Raw genomic sequence first — 25,306 nt, 5'->3', positions numbered from 1 at the left:
CCCCGGGTAAATTCCTAAACTCTTAAGGCTCACTTTATTTTCTCGGCAGCTTCCTTGTATCTCTTATATGATCTCAGCCCATGAACATTAATCAACAGAAAACCAAATCCATCATTATGGACGCTGCCATCGAGATACCACTCAGGTCTTTGCCCTCCTGTTGTCTTATTCTATAAAGTGGGACTCCATTTCCCTCTCTGTTTAAATCCCTCTTGCAAGGTCTGTGTGAGCTTCCTATTTATAGTAAAATCCTTTTTATAATGATCTCATACATGGTATCAGGAAATTGCTCATGGCTGGGTCAGGCCATAGGCCAGTATAGCTGTGGTGTAAGCTTTACTTAAAAAATAAATTCCTTCCAGAGCCTCTGGAATTCTCTGGAGAAGTGTTTTCACAGAGTATGTGACAATAAACAGGATCACCCAGTATGGATTACTGTGGTAGGGACATGAAATTTAAGTTCAAAGGGAATTTCTGTTTTTATCAGGCCAATCTCAATCATCTTTATCCCTTTGGGCTTCCTAAATGACGTATTGGGTGAATCAAGCTGACTCTAAAGAGATTTATGAAATATTTTATATGCAAGGTATGGCCAGGAAGTGTTTGCCTCTGGACTTTCCAGGAGGCAGATAGTCTATGGGGACATAGAAAACCCAAAGGTGAAGCCAGCCCCATAATCTCTTTGGGTTTCGGTTACGTCATCTTCAAATAATCCCCACTTCACAATGTTTTTGTGAGAATCAGTGAAACAACATATGTAAAGCATCCAGTGGAAGGTCTGTCACAGTTTTGTAGTGTAATAAATGTCTGTTTCTTTTTCTTTTCAAGAAACCGTTGAATAAGAGGGAGGCTGTCTGGGTAGGAGCAACCTGGACAATCAATTGTAGTCTTGTTCTTTCTTATATATTTGTGTACAAGATGATGTTTGTCCTACTGTAGTAGGGGTGCAGCGTTATTTTTCCAGCAACCCAGTGCCCTCAGCCACCCACTCTTGTTTACTCTGGGAGCTAGACATGACACCAGGCCAGATGACTGACCAATCCATTTGGACATGGACCAGCACTTCTCTCTGAGGACTTGGGAAATAAACCATGTAGTGAATGATATTCAGAGTGACTCTACCACAGGGAAAGCAAACACAGTGTTCTGTCCCCACTAGGAGGGATGTCCCAGGGGTGTCACTGGGCTGTCTACTCACATCTCTGCCATCCTTTCTAAGCCATTCATCCTCTGCATTGTGGTTAACCATTTCCTGCATGCAGGGCATTCAGGTATTCCAGTGATGAGTTAGACATGGTGCCCAACCTGAAGGAGGAGATCACTTAGTACAGGGAGCTGAGGCAGGTATACACGGGTATAAACAAGAAAAGGGTCATAAAAGTGATGTCAACAGAGTGCCCTCCCCAAGGCCTGACTGGTCTTTCTGGCTGGGGAATTGGGAGAGCTCTATGGGAAAACTCTCACCCTGAAACCAATCCTAAATGCCAAAAAGTATAAGAGAACCAGATGCAGAAGCTTCTGATTAGTCTATCCCACACCATTTGACCAAGATGAAAGGAAGCTCTGAGTTCACTATTATGAGAAGAGTGTAGGATTTTGCCAAAAATGAAGCATAACTCTTCACTGTCACTTTCTCTGCTGGGTCATTGCTAGACTAAAATGATACCCTTCCCCTCTCCCCAGCAATGACATGTCACAGCTCCACACAGCAGGGCCTACAACTGGGGTCTTAGCACCTTCTTCACCCCCTTGGTCAGGCCCTTTGTATGGCCAGCAACCAATACAAATATATGTGGGGATCCTGCACTGATTCTGTCTTCTCAGAAACTTCTCTTCATTAGATGAATTAAATTCTGTTCCTTTGGTCTTTTTACACAGGACCAATTTCTCTATCACTACCTGCTTTGCCCTACTAGATAATTTCTGAATTTTTAACTTCTTGCAGTATTGGAGTCCCTGATTCAATGAGGGCATTCTACCAACGATCTCTTGGTGGGAAAGACTGTAAAGAATTACCTGGGAGTTCTTATACTCTATTCTACTTCATCCTCATAAATCACAAGGCATACACTGTGTTGGAGAAAACCAGATTCTTTGGTTGCTTAAAGATTTTGTGAAAGGAGAGAAAATCTGACATAATAGGAAGTCCCTAAAAGAACAGGGGAGACAGATGGTGAGGCTGGGGCTCCTGAGACTTTTAGTGGGATGATACACGTGGACGTCTTTGATCGCTTTTCATGTGGGAAGCTACTTGAGTTGTGATTGGCATCTCCATATTTTCTTTCTAGTTCCTATCGCTTTGGTTTACACTCAGCCCCGAAATTTCACATACCCCACTTCTTCCTATTCACTTTTTGATTGATCTCTAGGATAATCTCTAAATAAGAAAACCCTGAGTTTATTTGCTTCATAGAAATGCTTTGATTTTCTTTTAAGATTTTTTAATTTAATTTAATTTTATTTATTTGACAGAGAGAGAGATAGCGAGAGCAGGAACACAAGCAGGGGGAGTGGGAGAGGGAGAAGCAGGCTTCCTGCCGAGCAGGGAGCCCGATGTGGGACTCGATCCCAGGACCCTGGGATCATGACCCAAGCCGAAGGCAGACGCTTAACGACTGAGCCACCCAGGCACCCCATGCTTTGATTTTCTTTATTTTTCTTTCTTTATTTTTTTAAAGATTTTATTTATTTATTTGAGACAGAGAGAATGAGAGACAGAGAGCATGAGAGGGAGGAGGGTCAGAGGGAGAAGCAGACTCCCTGCCGAGCAGGGAGCCCGATGCGGGACTCGATCCCGGGACTCCAGGATCATGACCTGAGCCAAAGGCAGTCGCTTAACCAACTGAGCCACCCAGGTGCCCCATGCTTTGATTTTCTTAAGAGAGTTCTAGAAATGTTGAAGATGGCAAGTGAGAGAGAAGGATGAAAGGAGCTTTCCACTGGATTTGGGCAACTAAAATTTTAGAGAACAATTTTTGCAGGCGTACTGATTTTGGAGATTATTTGCAAAACCGTTCTTTATGACCTTTGATGTCTTTGAGATGCAGTGGGTGATGAAGAAAAAACCCACACTCAAGAGGCCACAGGGTGTGGTCAGCTCCTCCGTCTGCCCCCAACAGCCAACACCTTTTTTGCAGGGAATTATCTGCCTCCCTGAAGATGAAAATCAATGATTTAGAAACTGATTAAACAATCCAAATAGCAACTGATAAATGGATTAACTCTCTATAATGTAATTCTGCGAGCTTTTGTCTTCTGCCTTCCCCAGGTAAGTTTTTCTATTCCTGGAGGCAAAGCAGAGGCATGGAGGAAGTGAAGGCCAGAGGGAATCATATTAAAGTGGGTGAATCCGTTTATCACTTACTGTCTGGATGGTATTTCTGCTCACATATCTGCTTCCTTTTACAGATTTGTACCCTACGGGACCCTGATTAATGTTAGCCAGTAAATAATGAAAGATAGCAGCAGACATTGGGTATAGCGAGGAGGAAGATACCCCCGTGGTTTGGGCTGATCCCATAAACAGACAGACTTTTCTTCTTAGTTGCAAACAGGGAGTATTCATGTGACAAAGAAATCTCCACAATAGGGATCGAAAAGCAAGAGAATGGAGGCATTTCTCCCCATGCAAAGAAACCTGTCCAAGCTTTTTCAGCCAGCCCCTAGGAACTGAGGATGATTTCAGTGCTTGAGAATATGTGCCGTTCTCACAAGCTTTGTTTTTAAGATCATGTCCCAAGATTTTTCTTTGCCTTTGGATAAGGACCTTTGGCAGGGGTGGCTTACACAGGTCTTAAGCCTTAAGGCACACTCACAAACTCACCATTCAACTTATCTTTGGCATGAGGCTGAGCTGAGTGCTCAGGTCTGATTCTAGGCCCTTGAGGTCTGCTGATTAACTAGTCCTGGATTCTCTCCATACATGCAAGTCTGACTTTAGGGAGATGAGGCTGAACAAGAGTGGACACTTGTGTACCTACCAAGATGTTCATCAGAGTCCCCAGAAACATCTTCAGTGTCCTTCCTGGGAATGACTATTATCAGTTCTTCTTTGTTTTCATTTTCAGGGACAGAAGGAATATCTCCCAAACAAGAGCATCTTTCCCAGGGGAAAGGCCTAGGCTTTGCCCATTCTCTCTCCCTCTCATCCCACCACTGGTTATGGTTACTACCTGCTGTTTAAAGCCTAAGCTCCAAGAGTTGGTTGTTCAGGGATGAGAGAAGTTTACTTGACTAGTAGGCCTTCTGGATGCTTTGCTCATCCAGGGAATGCAATCCGAGGAGCAAGGTAGTTTTTGTAAAAACACCGAGATGGGTTTTGCAAATATTGCCGAAATTAAACTAAACTCTGGATGGCTTGCAAGAGATTAGAACTATTGAGCTGAAGAGGATCAAAAAGAAAACTTAGACCAATTTAACAACTTGGTTGTAATGAAACCTCGCATTCTAGACTTGATATTCTTTCTAAAACAGATTCTGCCACTCTGTGGGAGATAAAGGGCCAGTAGAAACTCATGTCAGCCTAAAATCAGATTTTTTTTTTTTTTTTTAATGTTTCCATAGCCCAGAAAGGACCGGATGGGACAGTCATTCCCAACAACTACTGTGACTTCTGCTTGGGGGGCTCTAATATGAACAAGAAGAGTGGGCGGCCTGAAGAGCTGGTATCCTGTGCAGACTGTGGACGATCTGGTGAGTGTGGCCCCTTCTTGCATCTGTGCCCATAGACCAGGAGCTGTTCCACTTGCATCCCTCCACCATCTTGTGTGGGGGCTGGAGGGTGGAGTGGAGAAGACATGGTGGTGATTTTGGGTGGAGAGGAGTTTTCAAGTCATTTTGATATTTTTCTTCTTTGAGTCTTAAGAATGAAAAGTTGTGCCCTGGGCTATAGGAAGAGGGGAAAGGAGCTTCTGGCTTATGTCTGGCCTCTCCACGAGGTGGATATTTCTTTGTGTGTATCGTGGTGGACAACAGTGAGCTAGTATCTAAGAAACACCTGGAGACACAAGCAACATGCTTCCTTGTATCAGATGGTGCGCACCTAGCAAAGAGATGTGTGTGTTCTCTGGAAGTGCCCAGGGCATCCTGGAAGAGTATGGAAACATGAGTGTAAGGAGAACAGCCACATCTTGAGCTGTGGGAGTCTGAGGCCCCCGGGGCTCATGGGCAACTGCATAAAGACCACCTTCATTGGCCACTCATCCCATTTTCCCATATAAAACAGACAAAAGAGACCCTGATAGATCAAGGGGGCCAAAAGGCGGGTGTTCTCAGGGCTGATCTGGAGTCGACTTGGCGTGTTTTAAAATTTTCATCTTTGACCTCTCCAAAGACTAAAATGACAGAAACAGATTTGGGTCTTGTTCTCTCATTCTTAAACTGAGTTCAGGCCTTCAAGTTTTGTTCAAGATGTTTCATTTTGCAATTCTAACCAAGCCATTATCTTTGGCTAGTCGTGGTTGGTTGGTGAGACCTATTTTTCCTATTGTTTGATGTGCTAGTGAAGCCAAAGCACAAGGCAGGGAGGAGAAATGATCTCAGCTTCATCTTCAGTCCAGCCCAGTGCTGACTAGTGGGTGAGATGCTGTTCAGCTGGGTGGTTGCTGTAACAGTGAGAAGCCATTGCTCCTTCCCATATTTCTCCCCACGGTCTTTTCTGCTCTGAGGCCCAGGAGTTTACCCGCACCTGAGTTTACTGTAACAACTCAGTTCTTCCCTTGCTTTGCTTGTAAACCTGAACTTCAGTCTTTTTATATTTGTTTTTGGGCTTGTTTAGGGTTCCAGACTGACTTGAGTAGCAAATCAGTAATTGGAAAAGGACCGTGGTCTCTAGTGCACATACCCTCAGCAGTGAGCTCTTAAGGACCTGACTGGGTGGCCCGTCCATGTTCATTTGTTTTCCAAACAGGATACCTAATGTTGAACTCTTTACTCTGCTGGTGCTAGCTTAGAGGAGAGGGCTCACGTGACAGTGTACTCGGGGTTTTAAATACTTAAAAGAAAATGAATAGTTTTAGAAATAATTAAAGAAGATGAAACAAGTGAAATTCAACTCAGTGTTTTTTAAAAGCAAACGATCAGACAAAATCTCTATTGCCAGAAGCAAAGTCACCTGGCGGAGTGATATTCTAGGCAGAATGTGATGGACTATTATGGGTTTGGGGTGCAGTAGAGAGGGCAGCTTCAGAATGCTCACTGCAAGCTGCTTGACTCTTCTCCTTTTCTTCCCTACAAACGATGGGGTACTTGGATCTGTTCCACGGGGGACCAGACGTGGGCACTTCGTATTGTCTGTCCAAAGCCTCTCTCCTCCCAGCCTTTATTCAGCATTCCTCCCCGCCCCCCCACCCCAGGATCTGTCTGCTATGTGACTCAGGGGCTATTTGATACCAGCCTAGGTGTTCTCATTGCATTTGCCAATTTTGGTGGATGATTTAGTCAAGGTCTGACTCTGATGCTCCTGAAATAGTCACTACCTTGGGAATAAACAGGTGGCATTAGCCCATGAGACATGCTTGTGAAGGCAGGTGGGTGAATACTTCTCTAGGGCCTCCTTGGAGTCCTTCCAAGGAAGAGTGTGAAGCTCAGAAAAACCGTCTTTCCCTTCCCATCTTCCCTTCTACCTCTGTTTCCTGGGGAGAAAATGAGATTCCTGAAATTGACACCATAAGTGAAACATTGTGACCTCATTTGGGGGCGGTCCTGGGGCCCATTTACAGTGTGAATAAGTTTAAACCTGAGTTTTCTGGATTTCAGGATACTGTATTTTATTAGGCTTTGAAACCCCTATTTCCTGCTTTTTTAGTGCTCTGAGTTAGTTTGACAACTCTGGACTTTCTGGAGTAACTAAGACCGGGGCGTGTTTAGTGGCTGGAGTGTGTGTGTGTGTGTGCACGCGCATGTAGGCGGGTGCAGATCATCGGAATTTCCTCCAGTCGTTAAAGAAAACAAAAGACTCTTCTGTGGCCTACCGCTTATCAGACTTTCCAACTTCTCGCTTTCAGTGCAAATGAACTACGTGGTGTAAGGGCAGAATTGAAAGGGTGCCATAAGAATGGGACTAGAAATGGGTAAAAATAAAAATAAAATGGATGGAGGCTTAACCACCTTGAATGGGTTATCTGACAGTAATACTTTTGTAAAGCTGACTGTCAAAGTGAAGGACAGTGTTCAAAGAAACACCAACCGAAAACACCAAAGAAATACCAACCAGGCTTAAAAACCACCAAGGCAACTCGTTGTCTGGGGCGGGCTTGAGCGGGCGTGCATGCGTATGCGTGCAGACAGAAGACGGGAAAGAAAGACCACGGTTGAATCTGTCGCTGTCAGAGCTGTGGACGTATGCATTATGGTAGAGATGATGCCTTTCTGGGGAGGGAGGAATCCTTTTCCCTGGAAATGTTGGCTTTGTCCCGTTACCCTGAATCCCTGTCACCAGGTGATGCACCCAGCTAATCCCTTTTGGTGTGAAATGGTTTTTGGTCTTGCTATTAAGAGTAACATTGTAAGAATGTAATAAGAATATTAATAGTGCTGTCTGTTGCTTAACCCATGTGCTGATATATTCATCATACATGTCAGCTCATTTGGGAGGAGAAGGCAGGAAGGAGGAGGCAGCGGCCGCAGCACGCACCACGGAGGACTTATTCGGTTCCACGTCAGAAAGTGACACGTCAACTTTCCACGGCTTTGATGAGGACGATTTGGAAGAGCCTCGCTCCTGCCGAGGACGCCGCAGTGGCCGGGGTTCACCCACAGCAGATAAAAAGGGCAGTTGCTAAACCCACGGAACAGACTCTCTGGGCGACTAACCGTCACCCTCTGACTTTGGTCATTATTCTGGGTCTGATATATATTTTTTTTAAATGAAAGTCAACTTTAGGTTTTCCCTTCATCCTTGCTTTTTCCTCTCTCCTTCCACACGCATCCTCTCCCCCCGCCCCCCATTTTGGGTATGTACAACAGAAGCACAAACTACTGAAACAAAGCAGAACAAAAGAGCAGGATAACAGTCCTTCAGAGAGATGGCATTGTGACGTACTGTTTATTTTCCGTAGAAATGGGAAGTTAGGCGGATTGTCTCTCTTTGGGGGGTGGGGTGGGGATCTTTTTGACATGAGCAGAGTCGATTTCCTCAGTTTTCCTATTTATTGGCAAAATGAAGAGAGGAGGAACATTGGGTTTGGAAACAACGAATAACATTAAGAATGATTATTTATGTATTCTAGCTATTATTAGAAATGGACCTTTTTTTTTGAGAGAGAGAGAGAGAGAGAGAGAAGGCAAATCAAAGCAATTGAAGTGATATCTTGCTTGGGAGAGAGCCCCTGGGGGAGGGATTGATTCAAGGACACCTAGTCGGGAGGATTTCCTCGCTGGGAGATGATGGTGCTTTCTGTACCCCACGGAGTGTGTGACTCCCTACGGCAGGCCCCCTCCCCATTTCTGCCCCCTGACCTTTCCATCTTCCTCCCTGCTTGCGAGAAAATGTCAGCAGCTCCTGGGAAGTCTGGGCCTCACGTGTGGCCTCCCTCCAGTGCCTGGGCCCTGACTCCAGCACCTCCCAGGCTCCTGCCCTCCACCAGCATAGCTGTTGTGGTGTAGTCGCTGGGCTTCTCCTCACTTTCCTCCTGGCGAAGAGCAATTTCCGAATGCAGGAATGGAATATAAACAGAAAGTCATGGACTCAGCAGTGACAAAGCAAGCCGAGGCCGCGCTCATGGAAGGAAGAATGATACCTCACAGTATATGTCCCTCTCCCCTGGCCCCTGTTGACAAACATAAATTCCCGTTGGATGATCAAGTCTCCCGTGTTTCTTCTTCCATTTTTTTTTTATAGTGCCCTCCAGGCACTTTGTTTTATGTTTCCAATAGCACCTCCTGAAATAAACCAAAGCGACACTTGCTCAAGGTCCCTGGGCGATGGAGAAGACCATCCACCTTGTTGGCAGTCCCAAGAATGAACAGCTGTGCAGTCCTAGTCAAAAGGTATGTGTTGGCTGGCCTGTCTTACAGGGAGGGCAAAACCATCATAGTTGTTTTTTGTTGTTGTTGTTTTTTGTTTGTTTGTTTGTTTTTTCTTTCTTTCTTTCCTGTTCCTCCCCCGGCTTGTCTTTTGTTTTCCTGCGTTCACACCACCTTATTAGTGTGGGCCTGGCTACCGGCGTGGAGTGTCTTCCCTCCAGCCCTCTGCTTTCTGCGTGTGCATGCTTAGCCACGTGGGCCTGGGCCTAGTGTGGCAACCGAGGCTTGCTTGGACTATGGGAGGGACCCTGTGCAGAGAATGGTGGGCTTCTGGCTTCTGGCTTCAGCCATAAGAGAAAATGGCTGGGGCAGTGCTTGGCTCACTCTGCCTCCCTTGGCTGCATCTGGTGGGTGGAGTCCAGGGGTCTGAGGTCGGAGCTGGCTACTGTACTTGGGTGGAAGGAGAGAGTTCAGCCACATGGGGTCTGCATGTCTAGGGTGGTATTCCTTGCTCCACGGACCAACTTAATAGCCAAGGGGATGAGTCCAAATTAAAGAGGATCTCTGATTAGGAAAACACTCAACTGCACTGATCTGAAGATTCTAAACTTCCACTAAGTGTGGTCAGGGTCTCCGGCCGCCATGAGAGCACAGGTCCAGAGACATGGGCGCTGCCATTTGGCTCGGGTTGGGAGAAGCAAGTAGCCACCCAGGCAACAGGCCGCTTGTTAAGTGCCTGGGAAGATCTACTTTGACAATCCGGGCTTTGCAAATCTCCATGAATGAGACCTCTCATTAAAATAACAAACCCACCAAACAAAAGCAAAGACTAAGGAAAGAAACCCACAAATGGACTCTTTGTGCTTCCCTGGTAGCCTGAGACAGAAAGAACTTCTACTTTTCTCCTGCTTGAAATGTGTAAGTGCTGGCCTGGGCATTTGCTGTCAGTTGTGAGAGAATGAAAGGAACAACCTCACCCACTTTGGGGATGTTCTGCCTAATCTGTATGTGGCCCTGCTCCTAGCAAATATGGAATAAACCTCCCATGTTGTAATATTCCTGCATGCTCACCTGTGTGAAAAAGCCCATATGGTCAGCTGCAGTTGATTTCTGCTAAGGGGGTATGACCTGCTCTTGCTGTCATTCTCCTTATCATCTGTTCTGTTGCTTTGACTTAGATGTTGGATTCCTAGCATTGCGACTTGCTCTCACTGATGAAGTGTGAGCTTCTATGTTAATAAAAATATGTCTAACCAATCTATATGATCTTTTAAAATCTGTGTAGTTGTTTGTAGTCCTAACATTTTCAATGACAGCTTGCCTTTGAACTTGAAATTTAAAAAAAAAAAATCTACTTAATTTGAATTATAAAAAGCCACCTAATTTCAGAGTCTAGCTTGGGATTCTGAAGGAGAACCAAAATGAAGACCTGTCTAAACAAGGCAATCTCCCATGGAAAGATTTATCCGAGGGTGGCTAAATGCTTCTCTATTTTAATTTTACGAGCAGAGCTGGATCTTCAGTTTCTCCTTTTGGGGGTAGTAGATGTCCTCATCTTTCTCAGTTGGTGTAGCCAACCGAGCATAGTAATGTATCCTAGCATGGCCTGAGCACCTTGTCTCACTTTGCTTATAGCATCTGTCAGATGTTACATCCTTTAAAAAAACAAAAAGGAACTGGAGGGGACTTCGAAGATGATCAAGTTCAAATTTTCCACTTTTCTGTTGAGAAAGATCAATCCAGAGAGGTTGAGTGAGGTTTGAGGGAGTGGAATGAACGTAGCTTTGAAGACAAATGTCTTAAGGTGAAGGAAGGAAACTCAGAGGAGGCGCAGGAGAGGAAGCTGGCTGTCTTGGGTTTCCAGATGCCTGCATGGTTGATGTTATACCTCTATCCCCCTTTCTCCATATAACAACTGCCAACATTTATGTGCCAGGCATTGTTCTGAGTGCTTTCCCTAGGACAGTTCATTTAATGTACCTAAGGCCTCACAGTTAATAAGGAGCCAGTTTTTGATCCCTGGCAACCTGACTCCAGGACTTGTATTCCTTTATTATTGTTCTGTGCTGCAACTTGCATGGTCCTGTATATGGAATATAGGAATATATTAAATACATATATATTAAAAAATTTTTATTTATAATTTTTAAAAGTTTCGATATCATTAGTTTATTATAAAAGAGAGACATGGAAATTCTTTACATGATGTAAGCTTTCAGAATTTCAGTGGAATGGGCAGCTTCCTGTGATGCCATTTCAGTAGTGATTTTTTTCAATCTACGTACTTCCCGACAATGTCACCCATCGTCTCTAAATAAAAAGTAATCCTTGTCATCTAGAACTACTTTGGCGCCTCTGTATTCTGGGAGAAGAACTTTATTTCCAGCTTTCATGCTAACTGGTTGAATCTCTCCACCCTTTCCTTTAGAGCCCAATCCAGCAAGCTAATATAGTTGCTTGCAATACTTTTCCTTGAGATTTTCCTGGAATCATAATGCCTCTTTTGGTTATGGTTTCGGCTGCACTTCTTTCAACTAATACTCCTTTTCCAACTAATACTTGGTCAAAGAGGGGAAGATATAGATAGGTAGGTAGGTAGATAGATATCCCTTGCTTTTTCTCAGGTCCAATCAAAGAAAGGGGTATTGTAATGAATATAGCTTTAAAAGATAATCTTATTAAAAGCAAATTTAAAACTGAAGAGTAAACAACTAGATCCCCAAAAAGACAATTCCGATTAAAATTCTGTGCAGAATATTGCAGAGAGCTCATCTTCTAAACCATCATTTCTAGACATTCCCTACTGACTGACACCTATTAGGAATGAAGTCTTTTTTGTGTGTGTGTGTGACCTCCGGAGTTGCAAGAGCTGCGCCTGCAGTCAACACATCTATCATTTTGTTGCTGCTCTTGTTAAATAAGTATCACTACTCAAATTCAATATAAAAGAAATTAGAGTCATCAAGATGATCATCAATGATCTGACTAGTATCCTTTGTCCTCAGCTCAGGAAAGCACCACCCAAAATGCTTTAGACATGTCACCAAATTTTCTGAGTCTTAGCCCAAAGATAGGGGAACCAAAGATACAGAACTTTCTAAATTTGTTACAAACTTCCAATCCCCTGGGGAGAACTGTTGATGTAAAAGTGATGACTGTTGTTGTCTATCTGATGTTTTTTTTCCCCACCTAGAACAATCTAATCCTTGATTTCTGTTATTGAGACTGTAGAGATCAGGTCCTGCAATCTGTAACACTGGGAGTGAGAAATATGCATTTAATTTTTTAAAGGTACTTTAAAGTCAGTAATGCAATTTGCTACTGGTATTTTAGAGAGAAGGATTTAATAAAAATATGATGTTCACATCAATTGTACCCCTTCAAACCTTCCTGCTTACTTTGTATCTCTCTATGCACCTAATGGGCTGCAGCCTGATATTGCCTTTAGATAGCACTTGAGGGAACACAAGATCATTACTCCGGGAGAGAACTAAAAGCTGTTTGGAGGTACTCACTTCATGGTGGAATAAAATTAATTAATATTATCCCAATATGCCTCCCGTTACATCTGATGAATATGATCTTAAACTTGTACTTACAGTTTGAGCAGCCTCACCAGGCTCAGTAAGTGGTATTTGGGTCTTCTAATAATCTTTCCCCAGTCTATACGGACTTCTCCATAGATCATATTTTGAGATTTACTGAGAAAATGCGTAAAGCTTTTGAGGTCTTTCATTCAAGACCTCATTGGATTGAGAGGAGGTATTTGATGCTACAAAAACAAAATAAAACAAAACAAATTCACATTAGATTCCTGCTGAGAAATAGCAATGTTGAAGTCCTTGTGAACTTTCCCAAGGAACTAAGGTTGAGCTTCTTACATGGGCAATGTTTTGGTGGTGATATTGGGGTGGGGGTGAGGGTGGGAGGGTGAGGTGGCAGCGAGTGAACACTTCACATGCCCAAGTGCTTCTAACACTGAAGAATTGAATTATATGATACTGTTTTGCTCAATAAAAGTGATTTCTGACCATTTTCTCAAAATAACAGTACCAGAAAAACCATTCTGCTTGATTGATTTACAAAATAGCTGAGAATGATGGAAGAACACTGTCAGAACTGAATTATTAGCTAAAAAGCATTGGCAGTTAGGTTTTCAAAGTATCTCCATACTGGCCCTCAACCAATGACTAAGGCTTAAAAATTGTTAATTTTGAAATAATTTCAGATTTACAAGAAACTCACACAAATAATACAAAGAATTCCTATGTACTCTTTACTTAGATTCTTCAAATAATCTCAATAAAATGATCACGATCAGGAAATTAATATTGATGCAATACTTCCCAGTCTATAGACCTTATTCATATTGTGCCAGGAGTCTCACTAATTATGTCCTTTTTCTGGTCCAGGATTCATCTAGGATCACATGTTGTATTTAGTTGTCATGTCCTCTTAAAGCCTTTTAATCTGGAGTAGTTAGTTCCATAGTCTGTCTTTGTCTTTCATACTTTGATGCTAGTCAATTCCTAGGAAGCCCTTCTCTTTGGGTTTGTGTACTGTTTCCTAAGGGCTACAGTCAGGTTATGAATTTGGGTAAGAGTACCATAGAAATGATGTTGCACCCTTCCTCAGGGCCTCATATCTGGGGGCACATGATTGATTTATCCCATGATTGGTGACTCAGACATTTGTCCTTTCAGCTTAGGTTCAGGCTAGTATGTTTATACACATTTTCATTCATATATGCCTTTATTTATTTGGTGACTAGAGGCTGAATAACAGCGGTATGCTTATGGCTGCTCAGCCCTGTGAAGAATAGGATGAAGTTAAAGATGGGACCAATGGATTTGGTGTCCACTGGATTTTTGGCAATCTAGTTGGGCAGACCAGATATTCACAAGTAGTTAAAAATGTGTGAGAGCATCATGGGGTAGTATGTGATTATTTTTGCTGGGCATCACAGTAGTCAGGGAGATTTGCTTGGAGGAAGCCATCCAGATCAACTAAGAGCTCTAGATGGGCTATTGCTATTTAATCTGTAGGCAAGAATGTCTGTTGTCAGAGAGGATGGAGATGGAGCTAACAAAAGGCAGAGCTGGAGATCACAACCTGAACCATGTAAAATGGCAAAATCACAGGTGAAAAACATGCTAAAGTATTGTGCTGTCGTGTTTTGTTCATGCCATTAGTTTGGTGCTTAACATAACATGACTGTAGTCTTTCTCATGCAGCAGATGGTGTGTTCCTTGAGGGCAAAGATGATGTCATTCATGTCCCTTGGACAGTGCCTGACACCATTGTGCCATAATTATTTGTTGAAAAAAACTGAGAACTGAGCAATGTTTCTGAGCTAATTAGTGGAAGGATTTAGTGTCTCATTCCATACATGGTGGATGCTCAATAAATACTGTGGACCGAGAGGTTGGAGAGCATCCATTGGTCAAATCAGAGGGGGGCTGGTTCTCCAGGAGCCAGTGAAGTAGTGATGGGGGGTCAGGAGGGAGAATGAGGGTGTGAGGAGAGGGGTAAGGGGAAAGTTGAAGATGTGTGGAGGGATGGAAAGGTAGCCTCCTTGAAGGGGACTGAAAGCAGAAGACTGAGAGGCAGTGGGACATTTTCAATAGCCTGCCTTTGGCCCAACCAGAGGAAATGAAGGAGGAAATGGATGTTAGGAGCACAAGTTTGGGAACCAACCAGCTATTTTCTAGGTGGCTTAAGTGGGGCAAAAGAAGAATGTGTATGTGTGTGTGTGTGTGTGTGTATTGGGGGGGTCAAGGAGGGAAATTTGAAGAGATTGAAAGGGCATCAGGGTATGGTTATGAGAGATTCACTAAAAGTAGTAGATGATATCTGACTGGAGGGGTTGGGGGCACTGGGGGAGGCACAGAAAGACTCCCGGAACGGAGTGAAAATTTGGGTGCCCGATAAGGGAACACTTGGCAAGCACCTGTGGGAGGTCTGAATGCCAACTAGTTTTATCAGTAGAGTGAAGGGGCTGGAAGCAGGAGGCACAGTGAAGAGATGAGCGCTCGGGAAGAGGACCAGAGTCTGGGAAGGGGCACCAGGAAAGCAGATCTGAGAGGTCAGACTGGGAGGGGGTAAGATGGGAGGGAGGGGAAGGAAATAGGAGCAGATGGAGGGGGAGGGCTTGGTGGTGGGTAGAGGTGAGGCTCTTCTCAGCCTCCCTTTGAAAACATTAAGTAGACAGATAGAGTCTTAGTTTTGGGAGCATCTATACCAGTCTTGTATCCCTGAACAGTGAGTAATGCCTTGGGTATTAGAAAGAAAGATGGAGGATGGGGGTATTCAACTGAGCCACTCATTTGGTTTTGAACTTTGGTCCCTGCTGCCTTGGCCATTTTCAAGTTGGGCCCCTCTTTCCTTTCCTCCCTCCCTCACCACCCAGCCCAACATGACCTGGGCACTGTTTAGGGGTACCCAGCTCTGCACTCTGCTTCTGGGGTGAAATGTGATAGTACTTGGTTGTATTGCTTTCTCCTTTGTTCAGAATACTCCATTCCAAAGACTGAAATAACTTAGCAGATTTCATTTCGGCTAGCAGTAAAATCCACTCCTGGTTGGTACTTATCCTGGCTAAAAGACCTGTGAGGATTGAACTGCCACCAGGTTCCAAGGCTGACAGTTGGGATCACTGGGCTAGTTCAGGACTCGAATGAATCTTGGGCTTGGTTCTCTCCCTCCCTAATTCTGACAGCCTGAAATCACTTGGGGTTGGGGGGCAAGGGTGTGTGCATGAAGCCTCAGACCCCAATGGGGTATCCGTTGGGGTTTTTGTAATTGCCACTGGTCCTACAACCCAGAACTACGCATTTCCACTTAGGTGACAGGTAGACAGATTGCATCGTAATGGTCCTTCTGGGGTATTTTAACAGCAGAAGGATGCAGCTTCCAAGTAGAGGAGAAAGAACAATAGATTTTGCCAGCACCCAGTTTTGCCTACTCCACCACCTAGGGACTGAAACTGCAGCCGCGTCCTCACTGTTTCTTGTGTCACCTGGTTGCCCAGGCGCAGCTGACCTTCCCGATTGCTGGCTGATCTCGTGCTGCTGGTGCTCACGGCACAGGAGACACCGGCCTGGCTCTCCTTGCACATGGCCGTGGTCTCATTAGCATGGCCATAGGTAGTACGTTCTCTTCCTTCCTTCCTTTGTTTTTCTTTTCAATTCATTTCATTTCCACCACCCCCTTAATTTTAATCTTTCCTTTTTTAGGTAGTTGTCCTGTACTGTTGTTTTTGTTTTATCTTTCGTTGCCTTTCCCTCTGCAGTCAACTCTATGACCTGGGGACTCCGGCATCCTCCAAGCAAGCCATTTCGAAGAAGGTGACAAGAAGCCACGTTGATTTGCGCCTCCTCCTCCTTCTCCTCTTCCTCTTCCCTTGCCTGGCCCCCTCCTGCACGTGTGTTTCAGCCAACACAGGAGCCTGGATTGTGGAAAAGCCTCCAGCACGACTCAGCTCAGCTCAGAGAAGTCTCGGGAATGGCCTAAGTTTGTGCAATAAGAAGATTTTTTTTTTTTTCCTTTTTTAAAATTCTTCATTACATTTTCTTTAAGTGTCTGTGAGAAAATACCCAGGTCAGACTGGAATTGCTCTACAATAGAAATAACTAAACACGAACAAACTGATGGAAAAAAAGAGTTAACTATTTTATTTATTTCAATATTTAAAAGAAAAAAGTGCTGCGTGGCACAGTATTTTTGTTTAAAGTACCTTCTACTTCGAAAGTTAAAAGCAATTTTGTGAAGACACGAAATCAAAAGAGTACTTAATGTAAAATAAAGACTGCATATTAACTCTAAGGAAAAATACCCCACATTTTTAATAAGAAAATAAAGATCAACTCTGCTCTCTCAGGCTTTTAAAAAAGCCATTCATGTATGTGCTTTAGGTATTTTTATTTCTGCGAGTTGGATGTGGTAAGTGAGGAGTGATTGGTTTTTTTTTTTTTCCTTCTTCAAAATTCTATTGAAAGTGTTGGTGATGTTCTATGGTTTTGTGTTAAGATGTGACCGAAATAAATTAGCCACAAAGGCTATCAGCAGTCTCTCCATCCCTGCCCCCCGCCAAAAAAACTCCTTTCCCCACCCCCTCCCCGTAGGCAATCCCTATTTATCTGGATGTCAAGAAGCAGCTCGCCTTCTGGTCGTCATGTCTGATGAGGCCTAGTTCAGAAAGGAATTCCATCTAGTGATTAACCATATCTCTGCAAGGGCAACATTTTCAAACACAGCTTTGTTTAAAATAATGCAGTGAAGAAAGAGCAAAAAAAAAAAAAAAAAAAAGGATGACAAAATATGCATCAGCTGAGATGATGTTCATTTGGTCACCTAACAACTTCCAGAGGATACTTGCAGAGGGAGCCTTCTGCTGAGATGGCTTTAAGGGGCCTAAAGTTCTAGAGTTATCTCCAAGGATGAGGAAGCCCAACCTGAGTGACAGAAGCCTCAAAATCAGTTGCTCGTGGGGGTAAAGGAGAAAGGCTCGTTTTCTAACATGTTCCCTTGTGGCCATGTGGGTGGCAGTGAACGTGATGGCCTAAGAAATGTTAATTCAGCTCTGTGTCTGTGGCCTAGGGACAGAGCTGGGCTGACTGGCCGGGCTACTCCGTTCTATTCCACATCTTCTGCATTTCCATGCTCTTGACCTTCCCTCACTTGCAAGCAGAGTCATCATCATGAACATACAGCCTAACGCCGGATATTCCCGTCAGCGAGTCCTTGAGTGTCAGTGTTACTGAAATGGGTCTGAGCTTGAGAATCTCTCTTGCCTTTGAAAGGGGAGATTGGGTGGCACAGAATTCCTGCTAGCCCCTTCAGCTTTCTCATTCAAGGCCAGTCCCGGGAGGAGCTCACCGAGGGTGTCTTTGTATCCTGTAGCCCTTTTCGGTGACATTTTCTGATAGAAAAGGTCCCTTCAAAATGCTAATAATTATAATAATAACCCACTCTCCAACCAACTCCCGCAAGATATAATGTGTAGAATTGTGATAAAGCTTTGCATAATGTAGGGTTTGTATCAAATTTGTGTAAGTTTCTGTTAAATAAAAGCCTGTTTCCAATGCTCCTATAGCATCTCTGTAAATTTTGCTTTACCGACCTCATCCTACTTGAGTTTGACTTTCATACCATCTTGGAAGGATTCTGCCCACTTGCATGCCCAAGCTGTGTTGAACCTTATTGTTTTATTGAGAAGCATGGTGCAGAACAGCGGTTGCCGCTGGCTCGGCTGACGGGTGGTTGGCTTGGGAAGTGAATGGTGCCCAGAGTTGGTGCCAGTACCTGCTCTCTGAGTCCAGAGTTGCTGCCATCCACCCATCATCACCACAGCCATTGTCCCTCTCTCCATGGAGAGCCTCTTTATGTGTCTAGACTTGATACACCTGTCGAATGTTGCCGTTATATCTGTGCCAAGAATAGTTTGGCATAAGAGCGCAAGATTTAGTGTGTGCTTGGAAAAATCTGGGAGGTTAATGTTTCCATTGCCTGAGAGGTGCTCTTGGTATAGTGTCCCCAAGCTGCCAGTTGGTACAGCTGTCAACCCTATGATAGGTTTCTTCTTGTGCATGGAAGTGAATACTCTTCTAGGATGGGCGCTTAGGGCAGGTGGAACCAGACCAGCCTTTCAGGCCACGTCTTGCCCTCTGAGCATTGTCACATTGTGACATTTATTATGGGCTTTTAAGTTCACCTAGCAGTAAAAAGCTCCCCCCACCCATATGCCCTCCTTCTGCTTTTGTTTTTTTATTGTCATAAAATATGCATTACATAAAATTTACCATATTAATGTTCACTGGCATTAAGTACATTCACACTGTTGTACAACGATCACCTCCATCCACCTCCAGAACTTTTTCTTCTTCTCCAGTTGAAACTCTGTGCCTATTAAACAGAACCCCTCATTCTCTCCTCTCCTTAGCCCCTGGCTAGCACTATTCCACTTTCTGTCTCTGTGAATTAGGCTACTCTAGGTATCTCATATAAGTGGAATCCTACAGTATTTGTCCTTTTGTGACTGCCTTATTTTTCTTAGCATAATGTCTTCAAGGTTTGCCTCTCGTAGCAGGTGTCAGAATTTCCTTCCTTAAGGCTGAGTGATAGTCCATTGTATGCATATACCACATTTTATTTATCCATTCATCTGTTGATAGATCCTTGGTGTAAATAGAAGGTTTTGCACATTTATTACATATCACCCACTTCCTATAGTGACTTAAATTTGAGACACTAGACCCCATTCAGAGGTCACCAATGGGGTTAAATATCTTCTTAGGAGGGAAGTGATTGCACCTGAAGTCTTCCTTCTAATTTATGCCCTAGAAAAGGGTACTTTGATTCTAATGGGCAAATATTCTGTATGTAAAGTGTATCTTACCTCATGACTAAGGCTTTCTTTGTAGGTATTGTCTTTGGGCTGCTTTTAGGGATAAGATGTCTAGCATGCAGCTGTAGTGTCAGTATAAATAACTAAGGATTAGAGGGGACCCAGCAGAATCAGTTGTCTTTAATGATGGCCCATGAGGGTAGGGAGGGCCTTTTTCAAATGATAGTGAGTTGCCGGCAAAGCGTGCATGTGCTCTAAGTCTGTAGATGGTCACTAATCAAGAGGGAGGGGAAAAGTATACACGTGAGCCAAAGAATGACAAAGAGAAATATCACTGCAAATATATTTGGAAATATATTAGCTCACGTCAAATGTTAGTTCTGGGGTAAAATTCAGATGCCTACAGAGCAGGTATCTTCAGTGAGTGAAGCAGGACAGGCATGAGAAAATTAACAGTGCCAGGGAGAGGGGGCAGCCCTTGATACTCAGCCTTAGGACATGGGTAGACCCTAGGCAGTGGTAGGGAGTGTATGGAGCCAGACAGCACCCATGCTTTGAATGGGATAGCTGCTACCAGCTCAAGGGATCCTACCTGCAGGCATGGGGACTTAGGGTTCTCAGGTCCCAGGTGTCTCAAGAGGGACCAAAAATTCAGAAATTTTGGTGAGATCTCCCCCAAATGTTGGTAGTAAATTGAAAACACTGAAAATCAGTTTTGTGTGGACTAAACCAAATGTGAGTGTGTACCAGACACCCTTTGATGACTTTGGGACAGCCTTCCCCAAGGGCTCCAGTCTAGGTAAGGTTGAAATTGAGGATGGAATGCCTTGACCAAACTCCTTCACTTTACCTATGGATGTGTCTAATGGTAACCTGACTTAGAATTGTTACGTGCTGGGAATGGGCCCCTGGGTTGGTCTCTGGATGGAGCTAGGTCATTATTAAGCACATTAGGGATTCAGAATGAAATTCTAGTGGAAGATATTACCCTATCCAGTCCCCCTCTCTCTGCATATAAATGAAAGAGTTTCTCTTTGAAACCCTGGGTATGGCTATACAGTTTAAAGATATATATATATTTATTTATTTCAGAGAGAGAGAACATGCAAGCATGGGGGGGTGCAGAGGGAGAAGTAGAACCCCACTGAGCAGGGAGCCCGATGTGGGGCTCGATTCCAGGGTCCTGGGATCATGATCTGAGCTGAAGGCAGATGCTTAACTGACTGAGCCACCCAGGTGCCCCAAAAATATGCTTTTTATTTTTATCTTTATTTCACTTTATTCTTATTGCTGACCAGTCATCTGTTATATCACCTTCCTTTTACCCTTCTTTTCTAAGATTTCCAAATTACTCCATGTGACCAGAACTCAATTGAAGTTTTATGTATCCCCAAAAGAGCAAATTTAGAACTTGTTTTGATTAAAAGAAATATATATATATTTTAAAGTACATTAAAAAAGTATATATATAAAAGTATATTTTTACATATATATTAAAAAAGTATATGTGTGTGTGTATGTGTGTATATATATATATATATATATTTATTTATTTTTTGGAGAGAGAGAGTGAGGGACAGAGGGAGAGGGAGAGAGAGAATCTTAAGCAGGCTCCATGCCCAGTGCATAGCTTGACATGGGACTTGATCTTATGACCCTGAGATCATGACCTTGAGGCAAAATCAAGAGTTGGACACTTAACGGACCGAGCCACTCAGGCGCCCCTAAAGAAATATATATTTTACAAAGTGTTCTCTGAAATGAGATGCATAGAAGATATAAAATACTGAAAAGAAATTTAAATAAAAATTCAGGAGGAATATACATATTTTTATTATATATTTTTATATAAATATATTTTAAAGGTTTTATTTATTTGAGAGAGAGAGAGAGCATGGGGAGGGGCAGAGAGGGAGGGAGAGGGACAAGCAGACTGCACAGGACACAGAGCCCAACGTGGGGCTTGACCCCAGGGGTGACCCTGAGATCATGAGCTGAGCCGAAACCAAGAGTTGGATGCCCAACCAACTGAGCCGCCCAGGTGCCCCTATGTAAATTTATATTTTATATAAAAATATATATGTCACTCCAGAATTTTTGTTATTTAAATTTGTCTTAAGTATTTCACATCTTATATGCATCTTATTTCAGAAGACACTACAATGGAGAACAGATTTCATGCAAAGTAGTATATGTAAAAACTAGTCACTTGGGTCAGGGTTGTTTTCTTGCTTTATTTTCTTTGGTCCAGAAGAGAAGGAGAAGGCTATTCTGAATAAGCAGTTTGTTTTCCTCATGCTTTATAACAGGGGCTCTGTAGACTTTTCTATAAAGGGCCAGATAGTAAATATTTCAGGCTTTGCAGGCCAGATGTCTGTTGCTACTCCTCAGCGCTGGGGCTGTAGCATGAAAGCCACCACAGACAATATATAAATGAATGGGCACAGCCGTGTTCCTATAAAACTTTATCTACAGAAATAGGCAGCTAGCTGGTCAGATTTGGCCCATGGGCCATAGTTTGCTGATCCTGACTCAGAAATAGAGAGTATTATACTATTAAATTGGGAGGTAGTGGTGGTTGATATTTAAGGCCTTTTCAAAGCATCAGGACTAAGAGAAGAATTTCACATCACCAGGTGAAGGGCAAGAGGTGCATTTCATGATCAGTAATGTAAGCTGTGCTGAGGCCTATACCCCAAAATGTTTTTGAGCCCAAAATTCCATCGCAAGATGTTAGAAAGCCATTATTAGATTTTCTAGTTTTGGTGCCGAGTCCAAACTACAGTAGTACAGGGCTTACCAAAAGTACCTATAAATAATCCAGCCAGTGGACATGCTAGCCATACATAATGGTGACTCTTGGAGGCATAATGACTAACATCATTCATCTCTACCAACTTAAGCATGAAAAAAGGCCAAATGTAAAAGAGCTGAATTCAGGCAAATGGCTCCTAGAAGCTAAGTGAACATAGACCGTGGTTTGTGTATGAGGTAAATGATAAAGGACATTTAGTAGAGCCCAGCTTGGGAGGTGTGGGCTTGTTGCAGTTAAAGAAATGGCCTCTTTCTGGTTCTCCAATGGCGTGGCTTCCTGAAATTGTTAGTGATGAGGTGTTGAGGATGTTGCCGAGGTGCATTTCTTCCTGAGCACTCTGATGCTTGTGGTCATATTCAGAAACAGAACACTTCTCCCACTCAGTACCTCACATTCCAAAAGAACCAACGAGTAATTGTCTTCCCTAGATGGTAATGAAGATTCCTGATACCAGATCTACTACAGAATTCAAACCTTCTTCCAAGTTAGTGTGGGATGAGCCTGATGGGCGGCCTATGAGCTAGTCACGCCAGGTGGCAGCTGCCTTGCCAAATCTATCAAAGAGATGCTCTTTAGCCATCGTGAGAGGATACTTCATTGTTTGGAGAGAATGAGCAACTTTTCAGATTTCAGGGTGTGTGTTAGGGGTGCTTATTGCTAAGTCCCCTGAGTTACTTCCAAGTTTTCTTAATAGGGTTCAGGTTTGGGATCAGTATGTTGTATGTCTCCTCCATTTGCGCCAAGCTCCACCCTGTGATCATACCTGGGGTCATCCAGATGTTCGCTTTTAGGCACTGACTAGAAGGAGGAAGATTCTAGTTAGAAAACAGTGTGTCTTGTATTTTACATAAATATGGTGTCAGTAGCACAATCCCGTGGTTCCCTGATCTTTCCTTCCACCAGAATAGGAACTACTTTGGTGTGAGGTGATCACAGTGGGTATCAGTGGTTTAGTACCCACTTGACTGATGTGATCATGGGGACTGTGCTGTTAGGGGTCACCTGGCAGGACACTGTCATCAGTGAGATGGACCTGGAAGTTCTAGCGGAACTAGCTGAAGGGGCAGCGTGCTGTTTATTGTTGAGTTAGCCTGATGCCAGGCTGTGTTATGTGGGGCATAATGTGCAAGGGCTGGCAAGTATTTCTCCACTTCTACTCAATATTTGACACCACTGTGTTTGAATTGGCTGAAAATAACTGGGAAAACAAAAAAGTACAGAAAAGAATATTAGAAATAATTAAAGGGATGAACAATAAAGCCCTTTAAGAAAAGGGGAAAGGATTTGGGGTTAACTTGGGGGAGAGGATTGTGGTCGCTTAATAACTATTCTTATGTGCATCATTGAGAAAAAAGATGCTGATCTTTTTGGTCTCTAGAGAGGACAAGAGAAGTAGGGACTTAGAACACACAAACAGTTCCTTTGACATCAAGAATTTTTGACTATTGAGGCTGATATGACCTCACTGATAGCCAAACACTTCTGCATAGGAGTGAGGGGTGTGGGCTAGATGACCTCTCAGGGTCTCGTCAAGTTTGGCAATGCTTTGAATTGTAGCTAGAGAACCTGCAAGAGTTAGTGTCTGACTCACCACCCAGGAGGGGGGAGGCCCGGGGAGAATTGGTCTTATGAATGTGTATTGTGATCATTAACCAAAATTACATTTCTAGGCTGGTTCCTATTCATACCAAAGCAATATCCCAAGGCTTATGGGGACTTCCATTGTTTGGGTAATGTGAGACACCAGCTGGAAAGTGAATACAGTGGCAAGAGACATTTTCCTCCAGAGAAATGTTAAATATGTAAAAAACAAAGAGCGAGAAGCAACTGGAAAGGACAGTAAGTCCAAAAGGCCACAAGGGAAAATAGTTCTTCTGACAACTCCTTCTGAGTTCTGAGTTCCAAACCAGTTCTCATCTCATTGGGCTCCACCGTGTCCAGCATCATCCTTGGGCCACGGAGTTCATCCTTGTTCATAGGACCTGGATATGATTCTCAGCTTGATTTTGGTTGAACAACTTCACTAATATTCATGGTTGTCTACTCCCCTCTCCCCAACTTAGTAGGTAGGGGAAGAAAGATCTTATTAAAAGATAAAGTTAATTTTATATTTATATTTATAAAACAAAAATTCTGCTTGGGAAAGTCTGTGGTCAGGGTTCTTTCTACATTAACTTAGAAAAGAACTCCTATCGTTTTGCTCTGTGTTTGATTTGAAGAAGTAGGAGGGATTGTACTGTATTTTTTGGTGTGTGAAGTCAACCTTCTGAGGACCCGAAATATAAAAGAGGTTGGGATCGGGGAGAGCTTGTGTAAGAAGGGGTGAAGGAGGGGCGTGATGAGTTGCTGGCATGAACACTTATGCTGAAATTTCTCCCTGGCTGAGTTATGGGTTCAAAGAGACTGGCAGTTTCTAATCCTGAAAAGTTCTTTAGTTAAAATAGATTGTTTTCCCTCCATAGACATCAACCTTTTGTCCGTAATTGAAAAATAGATCAATACGTTTTGACTGCATACTGTTACTTTGTATAATGACCCTCCAGTTATTGGTTTGCTTTATGCTCCTGATCAATTAAACATTTATTGAATGTCTTCTATGTTGCAATACTGTGCTGAGTTTTATAGGGCATAAAAGAGTCGAAACAAATTTCCAGGGGTACTTTCTATGTCCTAGTCACCAATAGGCTTCTTATAGATGTTAGCTTGTTAAAGCTGTCTATCAGTCTTTTCAGGTTCAGATTACTATTCCTATTTCACAGATATGGAAGTTGAGACTCAGGGAGATTGAGTTGACAATGGTAGTAGTCACGGCTGTAAATGTCTGATTTTTCCAATCGAGGATTTTCTGGCTCTGACTCTCTCCACTGTGTGAGTCGTCTTTTCTGTTCACAGAGAGAGGAGACAGGTGGTTAGCATATTATTCAAGACAAGACCATTTATAATTAAGTGCCAAGTTGGTACAAAATGTGAGTGCCATGCGGGCTGAGCAAAGGGAGTTTCCAGTGCAAGCGGAAGTAGCGAGGGAGGTCTTCGCGGGACGATGAGTACAGTTGGGGTGAGCAAAGAGAAGACAGGCCACTGAAAGTGGGAAGTACCTGAGCCAAAGCACAGAGGTGTGAGCAGCATGGGGGTGTTGCAGCCAGCATGAGATGAGCCTGAATGGAGTGGAGGAAGGTCCTGGG

General features: G+C 43.4%; 1 protein-coding gene across 5 annotated transcripts in view; it reads left to right on the top strand.

The window, feature by feature from the left end:
* The window catches only part of DPF3 (double PHD fingers 3), a 254,185-nt gene that overhangs the window by 190,730 nt on the left and 38,149 nt on the right, over positions 1–25,306 (top strand). For 2 of the 5 annotated variants that reach the window (XM_064571290.1, XM_064571289.1), the window contains 2 exons: positions 4,564–4,692; positions 7,582–8,971. In XM_064571290.1, coding sequence (XP_064427360.1) covers positions 4,564–4,692; positions 7,582–7,781 — 329 coding nt within the window. In that variant the 3' untranslated portion in view covers positions 7,782–8,971. Of the gene's footprint in view, positions 1–4,563; positions 4,693–7,581; positions 8,972–25,306 lie in introns of those variants that run through there. The other 3 variants (XM_045901124.3, XM_064571288.1, XM_064571291.1) reach the window with 2 other exon arrangements.

The sequence above is a fragment of the Mirounga angustirostris genome, unplaced genomic scaffold, assembly GCF_029215605.1.
Source record: "Mirounga angustirostris isolate CCGP_5_RB_7025 unplaced genomic scaffold, mMirAng1.0.hap1 SCAF_9, whole genome shotgun sequence".
NCBI classification, from domain to species: domain Eukaryota; kingdom Metazoa; phylum Chordata; class Mammalia; order Carnivora; family Phocidae; genus Mirounga; species Mirounga angustirostris.
This window is presented reverse-complemented; position numbering and strand designations above follow the sequence as displayed.